The 18,264-nt window shown below is 41.8% G+C and overlaps 1 protein-coding gene across 2 annotated transcripts; it reads left to right on the top strand.

Moving 5' to 3' along the window:
* Nucleotides 1–519: 519 nt before the first annotated feature.
* Nucleotides 520–18,264, top strand: LOC124185495 (homeotic protein caudal). 2 transcript variants are annotated; one of them, XM_046576334.1, is made up of 4 exons: nucleotides 520–1,620; nucleotides 4,676–4,750; nucleotides 16,217–16,362; nucleotides 16,765–18,264. In XM_046576334.1, the coding sequence occupies exons 1-4, from the start codon at nucleotides 963–965 to the stop codon at nucleotides 17,056–17,058; spliced, it is 1,173 nt and encodes a 390-aa protein (XP_046432290.1). In that variant the 5' UTR covers nucleotides 520–962; the 3' UTR covers nucleotides 17,059–18,264. The 2 variants fall into 2 exon arrangements, with proteins under 2 accessions (XP_046432290.1, XP_046432291.1); XM_046576335.1 differs by lacking the exon at nucleotides 4,676–4,750.

Below are 18,264 nucleotides of genomic sequence, written 5' to 3'. Positions count from 1 at the left end.
AGGCCGCCATCACAGACGACGCCGTCGGCTGGCTCGCCTCGAGGTATTCCTGGCCGTTGATTGGCCCCGAGTTTCCTCGCTGGAAGGGGTCACCTTCGACGGTAGGCGGTCCGAACCAGCACCGAGGCTCAAAGTCGCCGACGAAAAGATCACAGGCGCGTCAGCAGTTGTCGGTGAAGCGTCGTCGATTGCACCGATAAGACTTGCAAGTTCAACCGAATCGTTCGGTTGACGCGGTGATAGTTTCTCTGCTAGGTAAAATTTTCGAAAACACCGATTGTTTGGAGACGCGTACCCGAGTCGTGCTTGTGTATCAATTGTGAACGGGAATATATCGTCCGAAGTGTACATGGGGTTCGAAACCAACGATATTCGGTAGATAAACGCGCGCGCCTAATCGTCGATCCGTAATGTCGAGTATCGTAACGTAGAGAGCATTAAAGAACGTAGATTTTACCGATTCACGCGTATTCACGTAACGTACAATGTGGTGCATCGATCGTGCAGTGAGGTTAGAGCGATGAAGAATATATGCATGTACACGTATTTGTCCAAGTGTCTGTAAGGTTTAACATGGAATCGCTGTTCTTCAAACTCTAACGATTCCCTCCCCTACCCCCCGCAGCCGAACATAATTGAAGAAGGTTGCCTCGAAAAGCCCTCGTCCGGTTTATGAACAAATTGTTTGTCAAAGCTGGATTTGTATCCCTCTGTGTCTGTATACCCATTCGCGATATTTGACGTTCAAGTAGAAAGTAGTAATAATAGTAGTAAGATTAGGACTAACGTTAGCAGTAGTAGTAGTAGTGTGTAGTATCGTAGTGTAGTAGTGCGGTAGAATAGGAGAAAAGAATTAAAAAAAACAAAAACTACGCGACGACAACCCCACAGAACACGTCCAAGTCATTCTATAACAAGTCTCCAAGTTTCTTATCCAAATTGCAAGTCGTAAATCTCGGCCAATGGCGGACGTCAGCAGCCTTAGCATGGTGTCGTCTTACAACTCGTTGGCGATGTACAGACAGCAACAGCCGTCAACGAGCCAGCAATCTCTCGGTCAGCAGCACCACCACCAGCATCACCAGGGACAGCAACACGCTGTGGGGGTGACGCCCGACGGGCAACAGTATTGGTACGGGTACCCTTACCCTCATCCTCACGCTGCCCATCACCAGGCATCCGGGTCCCAGCAGTATCTCGAGGCGAGCGACGTCCTGGGATGGCATCCCCATGCCCACCACTACACCCATCACTTCCAGTATCAGCACCACCAGGCGAGCTACCAGCAACAGCAACAGCAACAGCTCCAACAGCAGCAGCAGCATCAGCAGCAGCAACATCTGTCCCAGCAGCCGGGTATGCCAGGATTCTCGGAATGGAGTAACGACGAGACTAAGAACGGTGTCGGAACCGGTGAACCCAGTCCTCCGATCACCGTGAGCGGTAGCGAAATCAGCAGCCCCGGAACACCTTCCACACCACCTTCAAACAACAACAACAACAACAACAACAACAACAACAACAACAACAATATCGCGACGACACCCGTCCGACCTTCGCAGCTCAGGAGTCCCTTTGAGTGGATGAAGAAACCTTCGTATCAGAATCAGCCCAACCCCGGTAAGTCGATTCGTATCTTATTTCAATGGTCTGTACTTTTGCGGTTCAATGAGACTGCCTCTGAAACAGGATCAACCAGGTCCGTTCTTCTGGAATTGGTTGTTCCGAAAGGCTGGAGAGTTGGTTACGAATCCGATTATACCAGCAGTGCTACCTACCGGCTGGCAAACGGTCGCTTTGCTGCTTCCAGTCGTAAAGATCGTAGATCCAAATCTCTGCGGTGTGAAAGTGTGGATCGTAATTGCACGACTTTATGACTGCGGAGGATCATCTCTTCCACAGTCCCTAAATCACACCTTTACACTCTAATCTTACAGATACAATTGTTTGGGCAATAATCGCTTCTCACTCCCTGTAATAAACGGTAATAGTCTGAAACTGATTTCCTTTCATCAAAACATGCAAAAACTATATCGAAAAGCTGTCCCCCGCAAGCTGCTGTGCGGTACAAATGGTACAGATTTGTCTTCCCCCGAGCTCAGCGGACTCGACAAAGATCCTCTTTCACGTCCGCCGGAAGTGCCGAGATTTACACAAGATCGCAGTTTACGTCCGCCGCAAACACGAACAAATATCTCACCGTTGAGGTTATATTTGATTGGGGTGGTCAATTTGTACTGTGCAGGTATATACATATATATAAGACGATGTCGTTCCGTTTTTTGTTCTTTCTTCATTTCGTGGAAAAACGAATCCTGTAAGATCAGATAAAACGTGAAAATTTTGCGACCGGAACAAGTCAGATCCCAACGAGCGATGCCGCAACGGCATCGTAATGGAGGACGAGATTGCGGAGTGGGTAAAAAGGTTGGACGAAAGGTATCGGATAATGCAACTCCAGCCTCCGGGAAGAGATTTGGGAAAAAGAAAAAGGGAAGGCGCAAGGTTGTAAAAGGTCCCATCGGGCTGCTGCAGGCAAGAAATCCCTGCACCGTACAACATCTTTTTACGTCGCCGAGCGGTAATCAGGAAAAAGGGTCCCTACCGCCGGTCTAGATATGCGAGCAAACAATGTAAACATCTTAGCCGGGCGTGCAAACAACTAATTGCTCTCAAATATTTGTGAGATAATCTACAATCTGCTCGTGCACCGCAGCCTTTCACCGCGACAGACTTATCCGAGTCTTCTCGCTCGCATCTCGTGTACGAGCGGAAGTTTAAGATCGGCTCCGATTATTTCCGTCCATCAAATCGGCTCGCCGAGGCCTGACGTCGAAGAATTTTCATTACAGACTCGTGCGGTAGTTTTGCAAAGCGAAAATCGGCCAGGATCGAGGCGTTTTTTCGCTCCACCGTCGGAATGAATATTCAAAAAAAGGTTACGAGACGCGAAGTATCCGGTATCGAGTTTTTAATTTTTTCATCCGATTTCTTTCAAAACATTTATACTACATCAACAGGCAAAAAGTTGCAAGGTAAAAACTCCGAGAATATCGACTCGTTTGGTGCGAAAATGAATAACTGCCGCGTGCGTGTAAAGTGGTCGAATAAAACGATTATAAGGTGCAGATTGGAAAAAAAAGAAAAGAAACGAAACGCAATGAAATAATTGACTCACACGAAGGTGTATCTCAATTTTTTCTCACGGAGGAATAAAAAACGGAAGAAAAAAATCCAACATCCCAATGAAAGATTCGAACAAATTATTCGCATCGGTTGCAGCATATCCGTCGGTTTCTTTTTTTCTTCATTTGTTTTATTTTTTTTTATTTTTTTTTTTTTCATATAATATATATTGATCAACGCCGCAGATTCTTTATGGGATCAAGGCGAAGCTTCGGCACGGCACGACGTACAGGTGTAATGTTATGTACCGTAGACGCAGGTACAACGTAAATACATAGATTACACACATCGGAGAAGCTGATTTATCTTTATAGCGGAATGTTTTCAAAATTCAGGCTCGCCTTGCAGCAGCGCCGAGCCGCGGCCATTAAGAGGCAGCAACGAATTTTTTTTCACACCTCGGTGTTAATTGCTATCACTTATGCATATCCGTGGATCTTGCCTCTGCAGCGGGCAATGGGCATGAGATATCATTCGTCGAAAGGAATTATTATACATGGAATGGAGGGAAATAGAAGAATGAAAAAAAAAAAATTGATAAATAATCGTCCGAAGTAGACTATAGTAGTAGAATATATAATTAGTTACAGCTACATCATATATATGGAGAATTCCAGCTGAAACCAACCTAATTTTCACCTATCATCGGTTCCGATTTTCTTCCAAATTATTTTTTCGGAATTCTATTAGCTCTCAAGAAAACTCTGAATTTTTTTCAAAATTTTCATATCGAACAGCCTCGAGTTATGATTTTCTTTTTTCAAATCGCGTTTTTAAAAAAATTACATTTTTTAAGTGGACCCAGCGCAAAAAGGTGAGGTCTGGAAATAAAATATCATTGAAACGAAATATTCAGTCCGATTCGAAGTTTGATAAAACAGAAAAATGAAGAATACTCTGCAACCTCCCTGAAGGCGAATTTTATCCTCCCGGAGTATAAAAAAATGACTTTTCGCCAAATGCATCGCGATTTATCTCACCCAAATTTTTCCACATAACGGCGCACAAATCAGTCATGACGTACTTGACGAAAAAACAATTTTTCTTTTTTACTCCAGGAAGGTAAAAATTCACCTTTGGGGAGGTTATAGAGTTTTCGCCTTTTTTTTTTTTTAAATTCATTTATTTATATTTTTATCAAAATTCTGACCGAACCGAGTATTGTATTTCAAACTTAAATTTTACCGCCAGACCTCACGTTTTTGCGCAACGTTCCCTCGAAATATGTCAGTTTTTTTGTTTTTTTTTTTAAATATATTCAGTACGATTAAATTTGAAAAACCTGAAAAAAATCAGAGTCATCTCGAAAGCTAATAGAATTCCAAATAAAGAATCAAAACAAAATCGAAAGTAGGTCGAGTTCAGCTGGGATTCACCATACGCGGATACGTGCTAGGTACATACACGGTGTTCGAACAACTTCTAAATAACTTCTCGCATACGTGAGGTCGCGTCGTCGGTTTGTACCTAAATTTCAATATTTTTCCAGCATGCAGCGTAGCTGCACCTACGAGCACCCCTCACTCCGCAGTGCCTCAGGAACTGTGTTCACTCGACGCTCTCGGTACGATTTAGAAACATAAAGCGTAATAGGTAGACTGAATGCCGAACGAGTATGCACGATAATTAATTATGTGATTTGATTGTTGCAACCCTTTTGCGTAGGTAGGTACGCCCGTATACCTGGTGTGCGTATAGGTCGCTGAATTTTGCAACCCCGATACGCATAGCGCATGATCTTCGTTTCGTTTCGCGCCCTCGACGGCAGTAAAATCTTGTACGAGTATTGGATCGTTCGTGTTTGTAGGTGTGCGGGTATCTCTCAACGATGATCGTTTCTAACTCCATGTATACCAACCGCAGTATTAGGTGTACGTATCCTGTCCTACGCGCGTATACGTAGAGAAGATGAAACTTTCAGCTCTGGAGTTTCGTACTCGTCCCAATTTGTACCCGTATCTTGATTGCTCCAGCTTGTAACGCATGTTTGTACCTGTCTCTGCTTGTGTATAACCGGCGATTTGTTGAAATTTTTCACGTCGCATGATATTTTTATTCGACCATGTCAGTGCATCGGTAGTGTCGTTAATTGTCTTGAAATCGTTCCCGTTGCACTAACTTTATAACACGAAACGTAAAATAACGCGGTAATTTAACAAGAATCCAACGACGTTTCTACTTCGCGCCAAACGGTTCACCGACTTCCCTTGTTCTAGAGGGGCGAATCGTTGCTGATGAAAAAAGCCTCGCTCCTCTTTTTAAAAAACAAGCAAAACAAGAAAAAAAAAAAAAAAAGTATTTTTCGGTCTCCTTGCAAAATGAGCAATAAAATTCGTTAAATCACCCCACGAGTTTCGAGGACGCAGGTTTTTCCGGGTTAACCGAAGCTCCTCCCCTTCTCCGAGCCTCCCCCCTCAACGAACAGAAAGCCCATTCGCTACCCTTGGCGAGGGAAAAAAAGCCAAGAAAAAGCCCCCTGCCGCAATAGATAAATACCTTCGTTCACGTCGGTTGATCCCGGTCGAAATCGAGGACTAAACACTATGCGGTTTAATTTGATTTGCTCCGCCTCTGCGAGGGTGACGATAAAAGATCGATCGCATAAGAAGGAAGATGGCGAATACACCCTGCGGAAATAAACTGTCACGGTATTAAATTTTCTAGTTTACGAAATGGCGATTTTCAAATTCAAAGACAGACGTATAATATGAATTTGTGAAAATTCATTCGTTTCACTTCTCAACCATGCAACGTTTGTACATTACAAAATAGTCCTCGTTGCGACCGAACGACTGTAAATGCGTTGACTGAAAAAATTGTTTATTTAGCGTCAACAAACGTATATTTTGAAATGGTCAAATAAATGTTTTGTTATTATATTATCAAATTTTATTCGAGCCAAATAATGATCGATAGAAATTTGTTAATATTTGGCAAAGCATATTTGTCTCGACTAAAATTTCATAATATAACAATACCGAAACGTTTATTTCGGCATATCAAAATATATACGTTCGTTTGTTAACGTTTATCAGGTTACATTGTCGAAAGATTAATTTTTCGAAGCAGCCAATGACGGTAATGCAAATCTCCTCGTTCCGTGTATTATACAGTGTTTTTCCGTTTTTCCTCCCCCTTTCAACTTCCCAACCGAGTCAGCCCTCGCAGGATCAGCCAGTCGTGTTTATAATCGAGCCATGTATAAGGTACCGAACAAGGTGGAGAGGAAAGACGCCGCGAGTGTACGAATGATGTGGAATCGACACGGAATTGCGTGCAGCCGGATCCGTTGCTCGTTATTTCAACTCTGGTTCTCAGTTCGGTCGTTCTCGCACCCCATGAACCAGAGAGAGAGAGAGAGAGAGAGAGAGAAATAGTTTCTTGTTCAATTTCATTCCCCCGATACCCTTAGCCGGCGGCCATTATCTGCATTTTATGGCCGCATATACGGCATAATACAGAGGCGCGGTTTGGCCGCGCGTCGTTGCACGAAAAGGAGGGTAAAGCATGGCGGAAGAAAAGTGTTGGATAGACGCGGCGAAGGATCGCGTGATTCAGGCTGCAGGCAGCAGTTGTATATTATAATTTCGGTGCTCCTAACCCACCGCTCGGCAATTATTGGCCAGATAATTGTGCCGGCCGACACGCACGCGATTCTTTTCTTCGGATCCGTATTACCAACGTCGTCGCCGCCATCTTGGTTCGACGCATCGCAAACGCCTTGATAAACCCGCCCCTGCTCTGTAGAGCTTTCGACGAATCTTTCTTTCGGTTTCTTTACTCTCGTTAAATTTGTTCACGCTTCACCCTCCGATTTTTTGCCGATCGCGAAATTACACGCGTATATCAAAAATATACGTCGCGTGCGAAATTTCTTTCGCAAAAATCTCCGGCTCTTTCGACTAATTACGATCCCCAATCGCACATCTGCTCAACGATCGAACATAAATTACGCGCGTTTTATCACTTTTCCACTTTATTGCTTTCGCTAATTTACCTTTCGCTGATTTCGATCATCAATTTGTAACGTTCGAAGTATAGCCCGAACGATATATGCAAGAATATAAAAAGTGTGAAAGCCTAATACGAACCAGGGACAGTTAATCGTCGTCTGTCCGTTTCGGCGTCCGTCGATCTATAAAAATAATTCATCATTCCTGACGGTGACTTTGTAAAACAAAAAAACTATTTCAAATCACGGAATCATTCGACAGCTTACGTATACCTACGGCAAATCGACAACGTCAAGTAAGGCTAGCCAAACATACAACGTATAATACCAGGCTCAAGTAATCCTAGATTCACGGGCATTGTCCGTACGAGGCGAGCCCTGAATATCAACGAAAGAAAGAACATGAAAATTGATTCTTCGACACCTAACTTTTCCCCAAGCCAGTAGTTACGTTGGCTATGAATTGCGATCGGAGAATTTGACGCGTCACGAAGAGAGCGACGCGACGCTGCATCCGCATACCTGTACAAGCGTACAAAGTACGCTGTGCGCAAGCAGAAACTACCTGAACTTCTTCGGTTCTGGTACAGTTATGTAGGGAAGATGGTTACAAGCATACCAGGCACAGGTACAAGGTAGTTGCCCAGACGCAAGGTAGATAGGTACCGACACCCACACTTACGCACCCGGTTGACCCGATGAAACGGTTTCGTGTTTGTTTGTTTTGCCAGCAATAAAATTTAATTGCCATACAGCAGGGCAAGGGAACGAGGCATCGCAACGGTGTCCGGGGGTTCGGTTTTCGTGGGAAGAAGGCATACTCTCGGTATTCGCTCGGTTTCGCAGGTCCCGAAAACTTGATCGTTGCATTGTGCCGTTCGTGCCTACCGAGGAATGCGTAATGTCCGATGCCATTCCGGGTCCTCGCAACGTAATAAAGTCAGGGAGGGTGAAACTCTCCAAGTGTGGAGCAAGTCTGACCGGCCAGTGCCATCGTTTACGATCCACACCACCATGGTCACGGGCCGTCTGCAGCCACTCGTCCGTTCGATCGGTCAAAAAGCGTGTAAGCTCTCCAATAAAACTCGCCGGCCGGTTGTACGAATGTGTATATATATACATATACAAATGCTTTACATACCTGCAAGCGGAGGAAGCGAAGGCAGGCAGGCAGGCAGCAGGCCGAAGGGTTTCGACGGGTTGTTCTCTGTTGACATTCGCCGTAAAATCAATCCGACTTGGCAGCCTCGCGTCCGGAGTTCGTGCCGCGTCTCTTTCCTTGCGGAGCTGCAGGGCGTAAATACACTTCGATACATTGTGTGCGTATGCTAACTGCAGAATTACCTTATACAAAGCTTCGAACACATGTTTCCTTGATCGGTAAGGTTTGACGGTAATTGGTCGATAGTAGGGTGTAGGTGGAGATGGAAAACTATACGCTAATTGACGATTTTCGATCAATTGATTTTATCACGAGATGGTCGAATAACGTTGAGGATTTTTCGAGTTATTGTATTCGTATGGTGTGTACGAAGAGATATTTTTAAAAATAGAAACATATGAAAAATACTGGAATTGTAAACAAAAGTTTCGTATATATAGAATTTTTATTTCTTGACCTAATTTATATCGATGCTTCGGTTCAATTAACTTCAAAATGGTTGAAAATCTGATCGATTTGTTATTTTGTACGGCTTCATTCTACGACGGGTCGTATTATTATTAAAAATACTATTTTTTACAAATTCAGTATCGTGGAACAAGATCCAACAAGTCCAACCTTATTAATTTCAATACTTTCTATTTTTGCAATTCTGAACATTTCCTCGTAGCTTTCAAATATAATTATTTAATGAATACTCAACGTACGACCATCTCTTAATAGAAGTATCAAAAATCGGTGGTCCAAAATCTCCTTAAGGGGTTCTGAACTCGACCTTTCGGATAAACTAAAAATTTCAAAATCATTCGAGCGGATACGACCTAATCAATTGGTTGTAAAACAAGATGACCGAGCCTAGAATAAAGGATTCCATTCACGAATTTTCGAGTCTATTCGACTTTGCGGTACCTTAAAGTATTCGTTGCACAAATCCCAATATTTTACAGTTTGCTGATCTTTGTCTACAATAAAGTAGGTACAAATACATGCCATTGAAGTAGAAAAAATTTCAAGCCAAGTTACCGAACATTGATCCAAAAATTATGACATTGTTAAAAATTTCGTATGAAATCTCGTACACTGTATTCGAAGTTTTATTCGGATACGGAACAGTGAATCTAGTAAATTCAAATTACTTTTTCGTGTTTCTTCTATAAATATTAGTGAAATAAAAAATTTTTCACTGCAAATTTAAGACAATTACATAGCAATTTACGTCGCTGCACCGAATTTGTAAATTTTCAATTCAATTTCGTAAACCGGCTACAGTTTTGTACGCTAAATGTTTAACAAGTGCTTAACGTCGATAAAAAGCAAGGTATCACCGAGTGTTTAAGAAAATAACAATAAAACGGCAAAACTTGAAAACATTTGAGAAGCAGAAAAATTTTTGCAACCGCAACTTTTCAGGGCTTACGTTCAGCGCTCCACGATTCGCGATAAATTTTCGCTTCTAATCCGTCGTTAGGCGTGACAATGAATAAATAATAAAAAAAATTTCATCGAGAGCCGGTCGAATTTGGGAATAACCGAGAAAAGGTCCCACTTATGCCCTCCGCGCAAGGAATACCTCAACATATGCCGCGGCACCTGTCGAGTGATAAAAAGAGAGGCGCGACGAAGACCCGGGTCCGTGTATATACGAAGCACGGATATAGTACAATAGGGGTAATTGTGACGCCCCTGACAAACGGCGATCACCCCGACGGTCCTAGGATGGTGTCGCGTTTCTCACCGGCGGAATGGAAGACCAAACGGTGTAATGGGGTGCCAACGAGCCCCGTGGGTCCAGTTTTATTCTACCCCCCTGCGATTCCTCCCGACGGTTGTCTTCCTTTTGGTATTCAGGGTGCGCGGGCTACGCGCTATTACGTGACGCTCTCTTCGCCTTTGCGGTGCATCTTCAAGGGAAACCGAAAAGACTGGGATTCGCGAGCGTTGGCGAATTAGAAAAGGTGCGGAATGTTGTACCGGCAAAAATTACGGAGGAGATCGGAATTTTCAACTCGAGCGTTTAATCGCGGAAGAAAAAACTCGTTCTGCGAAGAGAGTAAATCGCAATAGCGATGTGTGATATATTTACTAGGATGGTACCCCTGTTATGTATGGGGTAGGAAAAAAATTCAAGACGGAACCTGTCGAATCGGTTCCAAATGGTGAAAAAAAAAAAATTAATTGCATAACTTTTTCAGATTTTTATTTCATACCTCTGGTTTACCTGTTTTAAGCGGGAAGTTTCAGACTATTCAAAAATATGCTCATCGCAATTTTTATTTCAAGATTATTCGTAGCCAAAAAAAAAATTCGTATTCTGGAATATTTAGTGAGACTCATCTTCTTTGCGGTGAAAAATATAAAAGTGTAAATAGGGTATTCCACGAGAAACGCGCGCTACATAAATAATTTTTTTTTTTTTTGTTTTCCATGATAACAAATGATCAGATTACTTACAAAAATAACATCAATTTATGCATGTCATCGACTGTGATATTACGTAGTGTTGACATGTCGGTTATTCCATTAAATTGCTGACTAAATCAATGCCAGTGTTTTGTTTCAAAGTTTTTTTTTCCGATCATGTCCGATTAATAGAAAATGAATCTCGCTGAATATTCGAGACGATGGATTTTCACGCTTACGAATAACTTTGAAAACATTCACGAAGTGAATGAGAAAGGGGGATAAGAGTGTTTATTAGAGTCTCCCACACTGGTTTGTTCGTTTATGGGCTGCACGTAATTAAAAATAGATAGGGGATTGAAATATACAGACGGATAGAACGTAGAATGTAAGAATCGTTTGTCGCGACTCGGCTAGAATCGGGATGTCAGAGACGAGTTATCTCGCGGTTATCTGGTCATCTGCGTTATTTTATCTCGTACATCGGATCGAGCCGCGTGATAGCTGCAATCGTGACGACGGCGCAGGATCAAAGGGGACCGACAAATCCCCACAAATCCCCGACTTTCCAAAATCAGCTTATTTCAAATGTCGGTACTTTTCAATATAAGCTCGTAGTACGATAGTGATTAGGGACGAATGCGTCTCGACGCACCTTCGTTATCATCGTAATCCGCGGTGTCCGATGCATCCCTACGAAAAAAAACAATGCACCGTAATCAATGTTCAATCTGTGTGTACGAAAATTTATGCAAACGATCGACGGAATCCAACGCGGAAATCGCATCCGCTATACGTAACACGTAACTACTGCAATAATCAGCAGCGGAGTTTCACAGAGCGCGTTATTCGCTCATTGAAAGTTTGTCGAATATTTATGTGGGAAATGGACGGGAAGTTAAAGCAAAACCACACGTGGATTTAATCGTCTATTCTTAATTCTAGTTCCTCGATTTACAACGCGCCTTTATAAGACGTAAAAATTATACGCAGGTTTTACAGTTGAGGTTCGTTAATCGGTCTATAACGAAACCGCGATTTCAGTTCACCAAACTCCGAAACCACGATCAGGCTCGGTAAATTCGATGAAAAACACTGCGGAAATAAAAAACAAAAAAAACAAAAAACAACGGGAAAACAGACAAATTTCCGTTTACTCTCACAAAACGCTTTAAGCCAATTTCTTGCCAAGTTGGAGAAAAAGAGAGAGAGAGAGAGAGAGGTGAGAAAAATAATTTAAAAAATAGAGAAACTCACGCGTTCGACGTTCGTTAATTAACACTTTTGTTTTTTACATACGTCGGCGAATATTTTGTTATTTATTTTTTTTAACGCACACGGTTATACTTTCCCTCCGAACCTCAGGCACATGGGTAAATATAAAATATGTATCGCGTCACATTTTCTAGCTGACGTACTATCAGCTAGATGAAACGGAACGCCGCCAGCTCCTCTCTAATCCACGCGACTCGCACACGCGCGTTTCGTGCCCGCGATATGTGGAATTCACATTACACCAAGAGCGCTTTTTTCCCCCATTTTTTGTTTTTTTTTCTTCTTCTCTCTCTCTCATTCGTTGGATAACGTCACTGTTCTCCACCAGCGCAAGCGTCAAGTGTCGGTAAGTCGCTGATTTCGCGTCCCTTTTTTTGTTTTCAAAAATTGATACGCGCATCCGCACAAGATATTTTCACGAGGCATTTCACAGCTCCGATTAAGATCCCTTGGAAATATACGTGCGGTTAATTATCATTATCATTATCATTATTATTATTTATTTATTTATTTATATATTTATATTATATTATATTATATATATAATAATAAGGCGTATTCTTGCGTGTGTTTTTTTCTTGGACCAGGCAAGCCGATCGTTTCTCTTGGCCTAAGATTATTTGAGAACATCGCATCCGCGGGAACAAAGCCGGGCGCGTCCCTGGATATCCAATTTTGAAATCGTTAAATTTTGAAAGAAGATCGTCAACCACAGCCTCGGTAAAACAGCGTGACGAAAGAATTCTTTCGAGATGTCCCGCAGCGTTTCGGAACGGCCTGTTACTTTTTTATTCTCCTGCGGGTATCGTTATACAGAAACGTATTTCCTCGACGAAAAGATATATCGGCGATAGATCTCGAATATCAATATACGTGAAATTGAGGCAAAGAAAAAAGAAACTCTGTAGATATAATTTCTACACAGCAATATTGAATGTATAATCTGCAAACACCAGCTTTCGCAGCTTTAATCCTGCAGATCTAAAGCAGCTATCGCAATTATTATCGATATTTATTAGTTCCCCGGGAGATACGGTTCGATACCATCTGCACCGCGGACGTATTAGCCAGATATTAGCCTGCACGCTTGGGTTAATTATCCGGATAATTAATCAGCGAACGAGATAAAATACAAGGGAAAAAAATTCTATTAGGTTGGCATATGTGTACGGTATTTGCGTTTGCGCTTAGATACGTGACTTGCGTACCTACATACGTTGCAACACACCTCGTACTTCTCTAATTATTTCACGCGGATATGTCCCGATGGAATGGCCGCTGACGATTAACACATATACGTACGTATAATATATAAACTTCACGTTTATCCTTTGTAATACTTTTACGTCCGTCACAAGTTCGCAATATCAAAGATGGATGCAATAATAATACCCGTACAATAATATCTGTATTATATCTGCACGCGTTGCACGATACGTTACGATGATTGTGAATACATTATAAGCAACCGGCGTTGGTACGGAAGAAATCGCCGTCGATTCGCGCGTGTAGAACTTTTTGCAAAATTCGATTATTGGAATAATTTTGTAAACTGAATTTATGACAATAACGGTAACGATTGGACGTGTATTTTCGTAGCTGCATAATAATATCGCGCGTCAGGCGGGGAACGCGATAAAGGGAAAAAGAGAAAAGAGGAAAAAATGGAAGTAAAAAAAATATTTGAGTTACCAAAACGTCGGAGGGAAGGGATTCGATGGTCGTGGCAGTTAAATCTTCTCTCTAGGTACAGGCTGCTTCTTATATACCTTATATGTATACATATTTGTTATACCTGCAGTGGCTGCCGAGACAAAAGATGTAGAGTCAAAATGACCGCGGCAGCCACGCATTCCTCAAGTTTTTATTTCTACATTTTTTTCTATTTTTTTCCCCCATCAAAAAGAAAAAAGGAAAAACGGAGAAGAAGAAAGATAAATCATCGCTTGTACTTTTCCCGTTAAATCTTTAATGACTTAATTACGTCCCCTTGACGCCTTATATACGAATTATTTATTTTCATCTCACTTTGTACACGAGAATCATCGCGATCGTCAATTATTATCGTCGTTTATGTAAAGATATTATACAGAGAGAATTGCTAACGACCGAATGGGTTCAATGCGCATGCGCTAAAATTCGAGAACAAAAGCATGGTTGTTTCGTCAGGGTGACCAACATTCGTAAATTCGTACGACAGGTCGCCCAGATGCGTGTAAACCTGAAAAATGTTGGTCGCCCTGACAAAACAATCATGCTCTTGCCCTCTGGAATTTTATCATATTCGCATTAAAAACCATTCCAGTGGTTAACAATAAACTCTGTACATAAGCGCATGAAATATACAACAGACTCGTACGCATAAAACCTTTCAGGAATTGGCAACAAATTATCAACTGATATTTGATATTTGTTAATCAGAAAATTTTACACAAATAATCCCACACAGGTAATAAAGATCGTCTGTTCGCAGGTCTGGTACGTAAATCTTACATACTTTAGTAAAATACTTAACCCGAAGTGCGTTGTTTCGCTAATATGCAACCCAATTATCGCTAATAATCGCTAATCGTTTCGTATGGGAAAAAAATCGCGAGGCAAAGAGGTAAGAATTTGATAACAAAAAAATAAGGGGTTAAACTGGTAAAAAATTTAAAAAAAAAATAAAAACAAAAATAAAAATAAATAGAAAACCAGACAGAGAAAATGCGGGAGAAGTGGAGGGAAGGGAAGAAATAGAGGCGGCATACGAAGGCCTCTCGCGGTTATCGAGGAGTGGCGGATTAACGCCTCGCCTTTGATCGTTCGCCGCCTTATCTAATCGTCGTTGTCACCACCTCGCGTCTCCTCGCACCCTGGCCTGCACATCTTCGCTGGTCCCGCGGTGGAGAAAAACTCATTCAACGGGTCTCCAGTTGTGATAAAACGTAAAACGCAGCACAATTCGAGTCCCCGTGCATATAATAATAATATAAATATACATATATATATATATATGTATGCATTTTTCTGTTTTTTTTTTTATTTCACTAACGCGATTACAGCAAGTCAATCCCTCGCATCCCCTTGATTATTTTCCGCCTGCGGGTTCGTCGTAACTCGCGGGTTAAAATTTTTCGCGTTCTTTATCTTTCGGTTATATATATGTGTGTGTGTACGTGTATACATACGTGACTGTATTAACGCGGAAGGAGAAACAACGAGCGAGTGACGTTGACGTTAAACTCACGCCTTCTCGCACGGCATGATCGGCTCGACGTTTGACGGTGATGCATGATCGTTTCGCCGGCTGACCAGCGATAACGGATATATTCACCGGTGATTATGGCAGGCAGGTAGATATTCCCAGCGATCGTTCGGGTCCGTAGTCTGCGTGGCTCTCTTTGCGTCTGGGTTACATTCGCGATCGATTTGACTGATCGGCGTGTCACACCTACCTATATTACGTCACGTGACATCGCACGAGCCTCTATTTCGTCCCTACTCCAAATTCTCGCAGGCACGTCGTCTGTAAGCGCGCGTATGGGTGTGCATGACGTAACAGGGATTAGTAATATTGTTATACGATCGTGTATTTACTTGTAACATTGAAACGTTTCTTGTCTCAGATGAGTTGATAATCAAATGTTTTCTTTCGTGTTTACGAACGATTTGCAAAGCGGTAGATCTACGTGGAGAAATTTGTTGCATGGTTTGTTTCCCAACACTTTGGCAGATGATTTTATTAAACGATAATTGATTTTTTTAATGTACGATGAATTTTGTAATTGTTTTTTTTTTTATCCAAGAAATTGGCACGTTTTCAAAGTTAATTATTGTTTTGCATTACGCTGCACGTTTGATGTGAATTTCTCGTAATCCTGAGCTACGATGACAGAAAATTTGTCGATTAATTACCAAATTTCAAACACTATCAAAGCGTCGACGGGCGAATTATCGCGTGTTAAACGAATTCGAGTTTCTATCATTCCGTCGGAACAACGAGTGATAGAAAATTCTTAAATGTATATATATATATACATGCATATCGTTACTTTCACAATTAATCACTGAAATTTCGTTTAGATTATGATTGGAAATTATTGAAAAGTTCAACAACCCGATACAAGTTGAGGTTGCGCAACAAGTTATGTCGCACGTCATCGCACAGACATAACGATGTCGGCTCTGTGATTCAATTATTGAGCCTACAATTTGTTAAATCGTACTTCAATACATATCCGTAACCGGTGCTGTTTCAGGTAAAACAAGAACCAAGGACAAGTACAGAGTAGTTTACACGGATCACCAGAGGTTGGAACTCGAGAAGGAGTTTCACTACAGCCGCTACATCACGATTAGACGCAAGGCGGAACTCGCCGCGACTCTCTCATTATCCGAACGACAGGTATAAAGATTTCATTGCGATCAATTACACCTACTTTGATACAAAATTCATTTCTCAAAGCTCGAATCTATCGCGGAGGCTTTATTTTTTCATTTTTTTTTTTTTTTTTTGCGTGTAGAAATCGAACCAATTCATGACGAAGTTCACCAATCGTGATCGTTAAAACCTTATTTGACTAAAAAAAGTAATAACCAAATGGTTACGCGTGTCGCGTTTTTCGTAATCCCGACAAATATTCAAACAGTTTTTCTTTTTTTCTTTACTTTTTTCAACGATACCTGTTTTACCGAATTTTTCTAGTCACTGTAAGAAATGAAATTTTTCCCAGTGTAAATCCCAAAACTCGGTTTACACTCCGACGATCAATCGGTCTAACTCGCGTGTTCCGTCTCGTCTCGACAGGTGAAAATCTGGTTTCAAAACCGGCGGGCCAAGGAGCGAAAGCAGACGAAGAAGAGGGAAGAGCTGGACATGAAGGAGATGAAAGGCGAGGGAGGTCTGGTGAACGGAATGACCGGGTTGGCGGCCCTGGGGGGGATGGGCGGGATGCTCGGGGGCCTTTCGTCCTTGTCGCTGGCGCCGCCGCCGCCGCCACCCCCGCCGCCCCATCACTCCCACCCCCACACCCAAACCCACGCTCATGCGCCCCCGCACGCCCACGGTCATCCGCATTCCCATTCGGTCTTGGGATTGTGACCGGAATTAGGAGACTCGACGGAAGCGTGGCCGAGCCACGCGCTCGACTAAACTCGCCTTGATAACTTTCTTTTTTTGTAGCGACGGTAGAGCGAGCGCGTTGTCCGCAATCCAGGAGGATTTTCCTGGATAAGAATCGGGCCGAATGATTTCTTTTTTCTTCCAGTAACAGGAGTTGAGAAAATTTGATTACTAATTTAAACACGCGCACGATCGGCAAACGAATCGGGCTCCACCTTGATCCGAATTCATGCGATAATTGGACTGAAAACGCAATTTTCACTATCTCTGATCCACGAGCCTTGATCGTTTGAATTGAAATTATACGTCAATTTGTACGATAGTTACTTGATTATAGGGTAAACAGTACGGGACTCTTTCTTTCCTCATATTATACTATTGTTTAAACAATTTTTATTTTATAACTTCGCTGGTATAATCGATGGATACGTTTGCACGGATTATAATCGTCCTGCAATTTTCTCAGGTATTTATATTTAGGTTGTCGGTGTAAAAGAGATCCAATTGGATAAAGATCGTAAAATACTCGCCTCTTCGGCCCTTTGGGAAGCTGATTAAATATAATTCTGGGTTCTGGCCTTTTTTCTGATTTTACTTTGTGTATAATTCGTAATTCTTTGAAATATATTTAATCAGCTTCCGAGGAGGCCCCCCATCAGAGAACCGAAACTTCAAGCATTTGACTGTACATTTTTTTTCATTGCATCTCTAATACCGAGAACTTGCATATATATACGTTGACAGTATCGATAAAACATAGTAATGATTTTTCAAGTATTATCTAATAGCGATTAAGATTTTCAAACTGTATAAATTTTACTTGTGTAATGTTTAAGATTCGTATATATATCGCCTATAATGTATATATTGATATGTTCTTTCCCGCTACATTGTAATTTTTGTACATTAACTTCTAATATTTTTCGTGGACGCCGTTCGAATGATTCGAGTTGTAAAATGAATGCCGCAGCCATAACGAGAACGTATACAAATTTTCCAGGTCGTTCAACGCGTTTGAACGTCTTTTTTCAACAGTTTTGTTTTTTGATTAAAAAAAATTATTCCTCCTAAATCCAAGTAAATCCAAGTTTCAACGTGTCTTCCACATCTCGGCCATCTCGGAAAAAAATTACAATTGCTCTAAGAAACAGTTGAGTAAAGAGAGAATAAAATTTCGTCAAGTTT

This window comes from Neodiprion fabricii, chromosome 6 (assembly GCF_021155785.1).
Source record: "Neodiprion fabricii isolate iyNeoFabr1 chromosome 6, iyNeoFabr1.1, whole genome shotgun sequence".
Lineage (NCBI taxonomy): Eukaryota > Metazoa > Arthropoda > Insecta > Hymenoptera > Diprionidae > Neodiprion > Neodiprion fabricii.
This window is presented reverse-complemented; position numbering and strand designations above follow the sequence as displayed.

Coding starts and splice junctions, on each gene's coding strand:
- LOC124185495 (XM_046576334.1), top strand. CDS start 963: ATGGCGGACGTCAGCAGCCTTAGCATGGTGTCGTCTTACAACTCGTTG. Junction 1,621..4,675: donor TCAGAATCAGCCCAACCCCG/GTAAGTCGATTC, acceptor ATATTTTTCCAG/CATGCAGCGTAGCTGCACCT. Junction 4,751..16,216: donor GTGTTCACTCGACGCTCTCG/GTACGATTTAGA, acceptor GTGCTGTTTCAG/GTAAAACAAGAACCAAGGAC.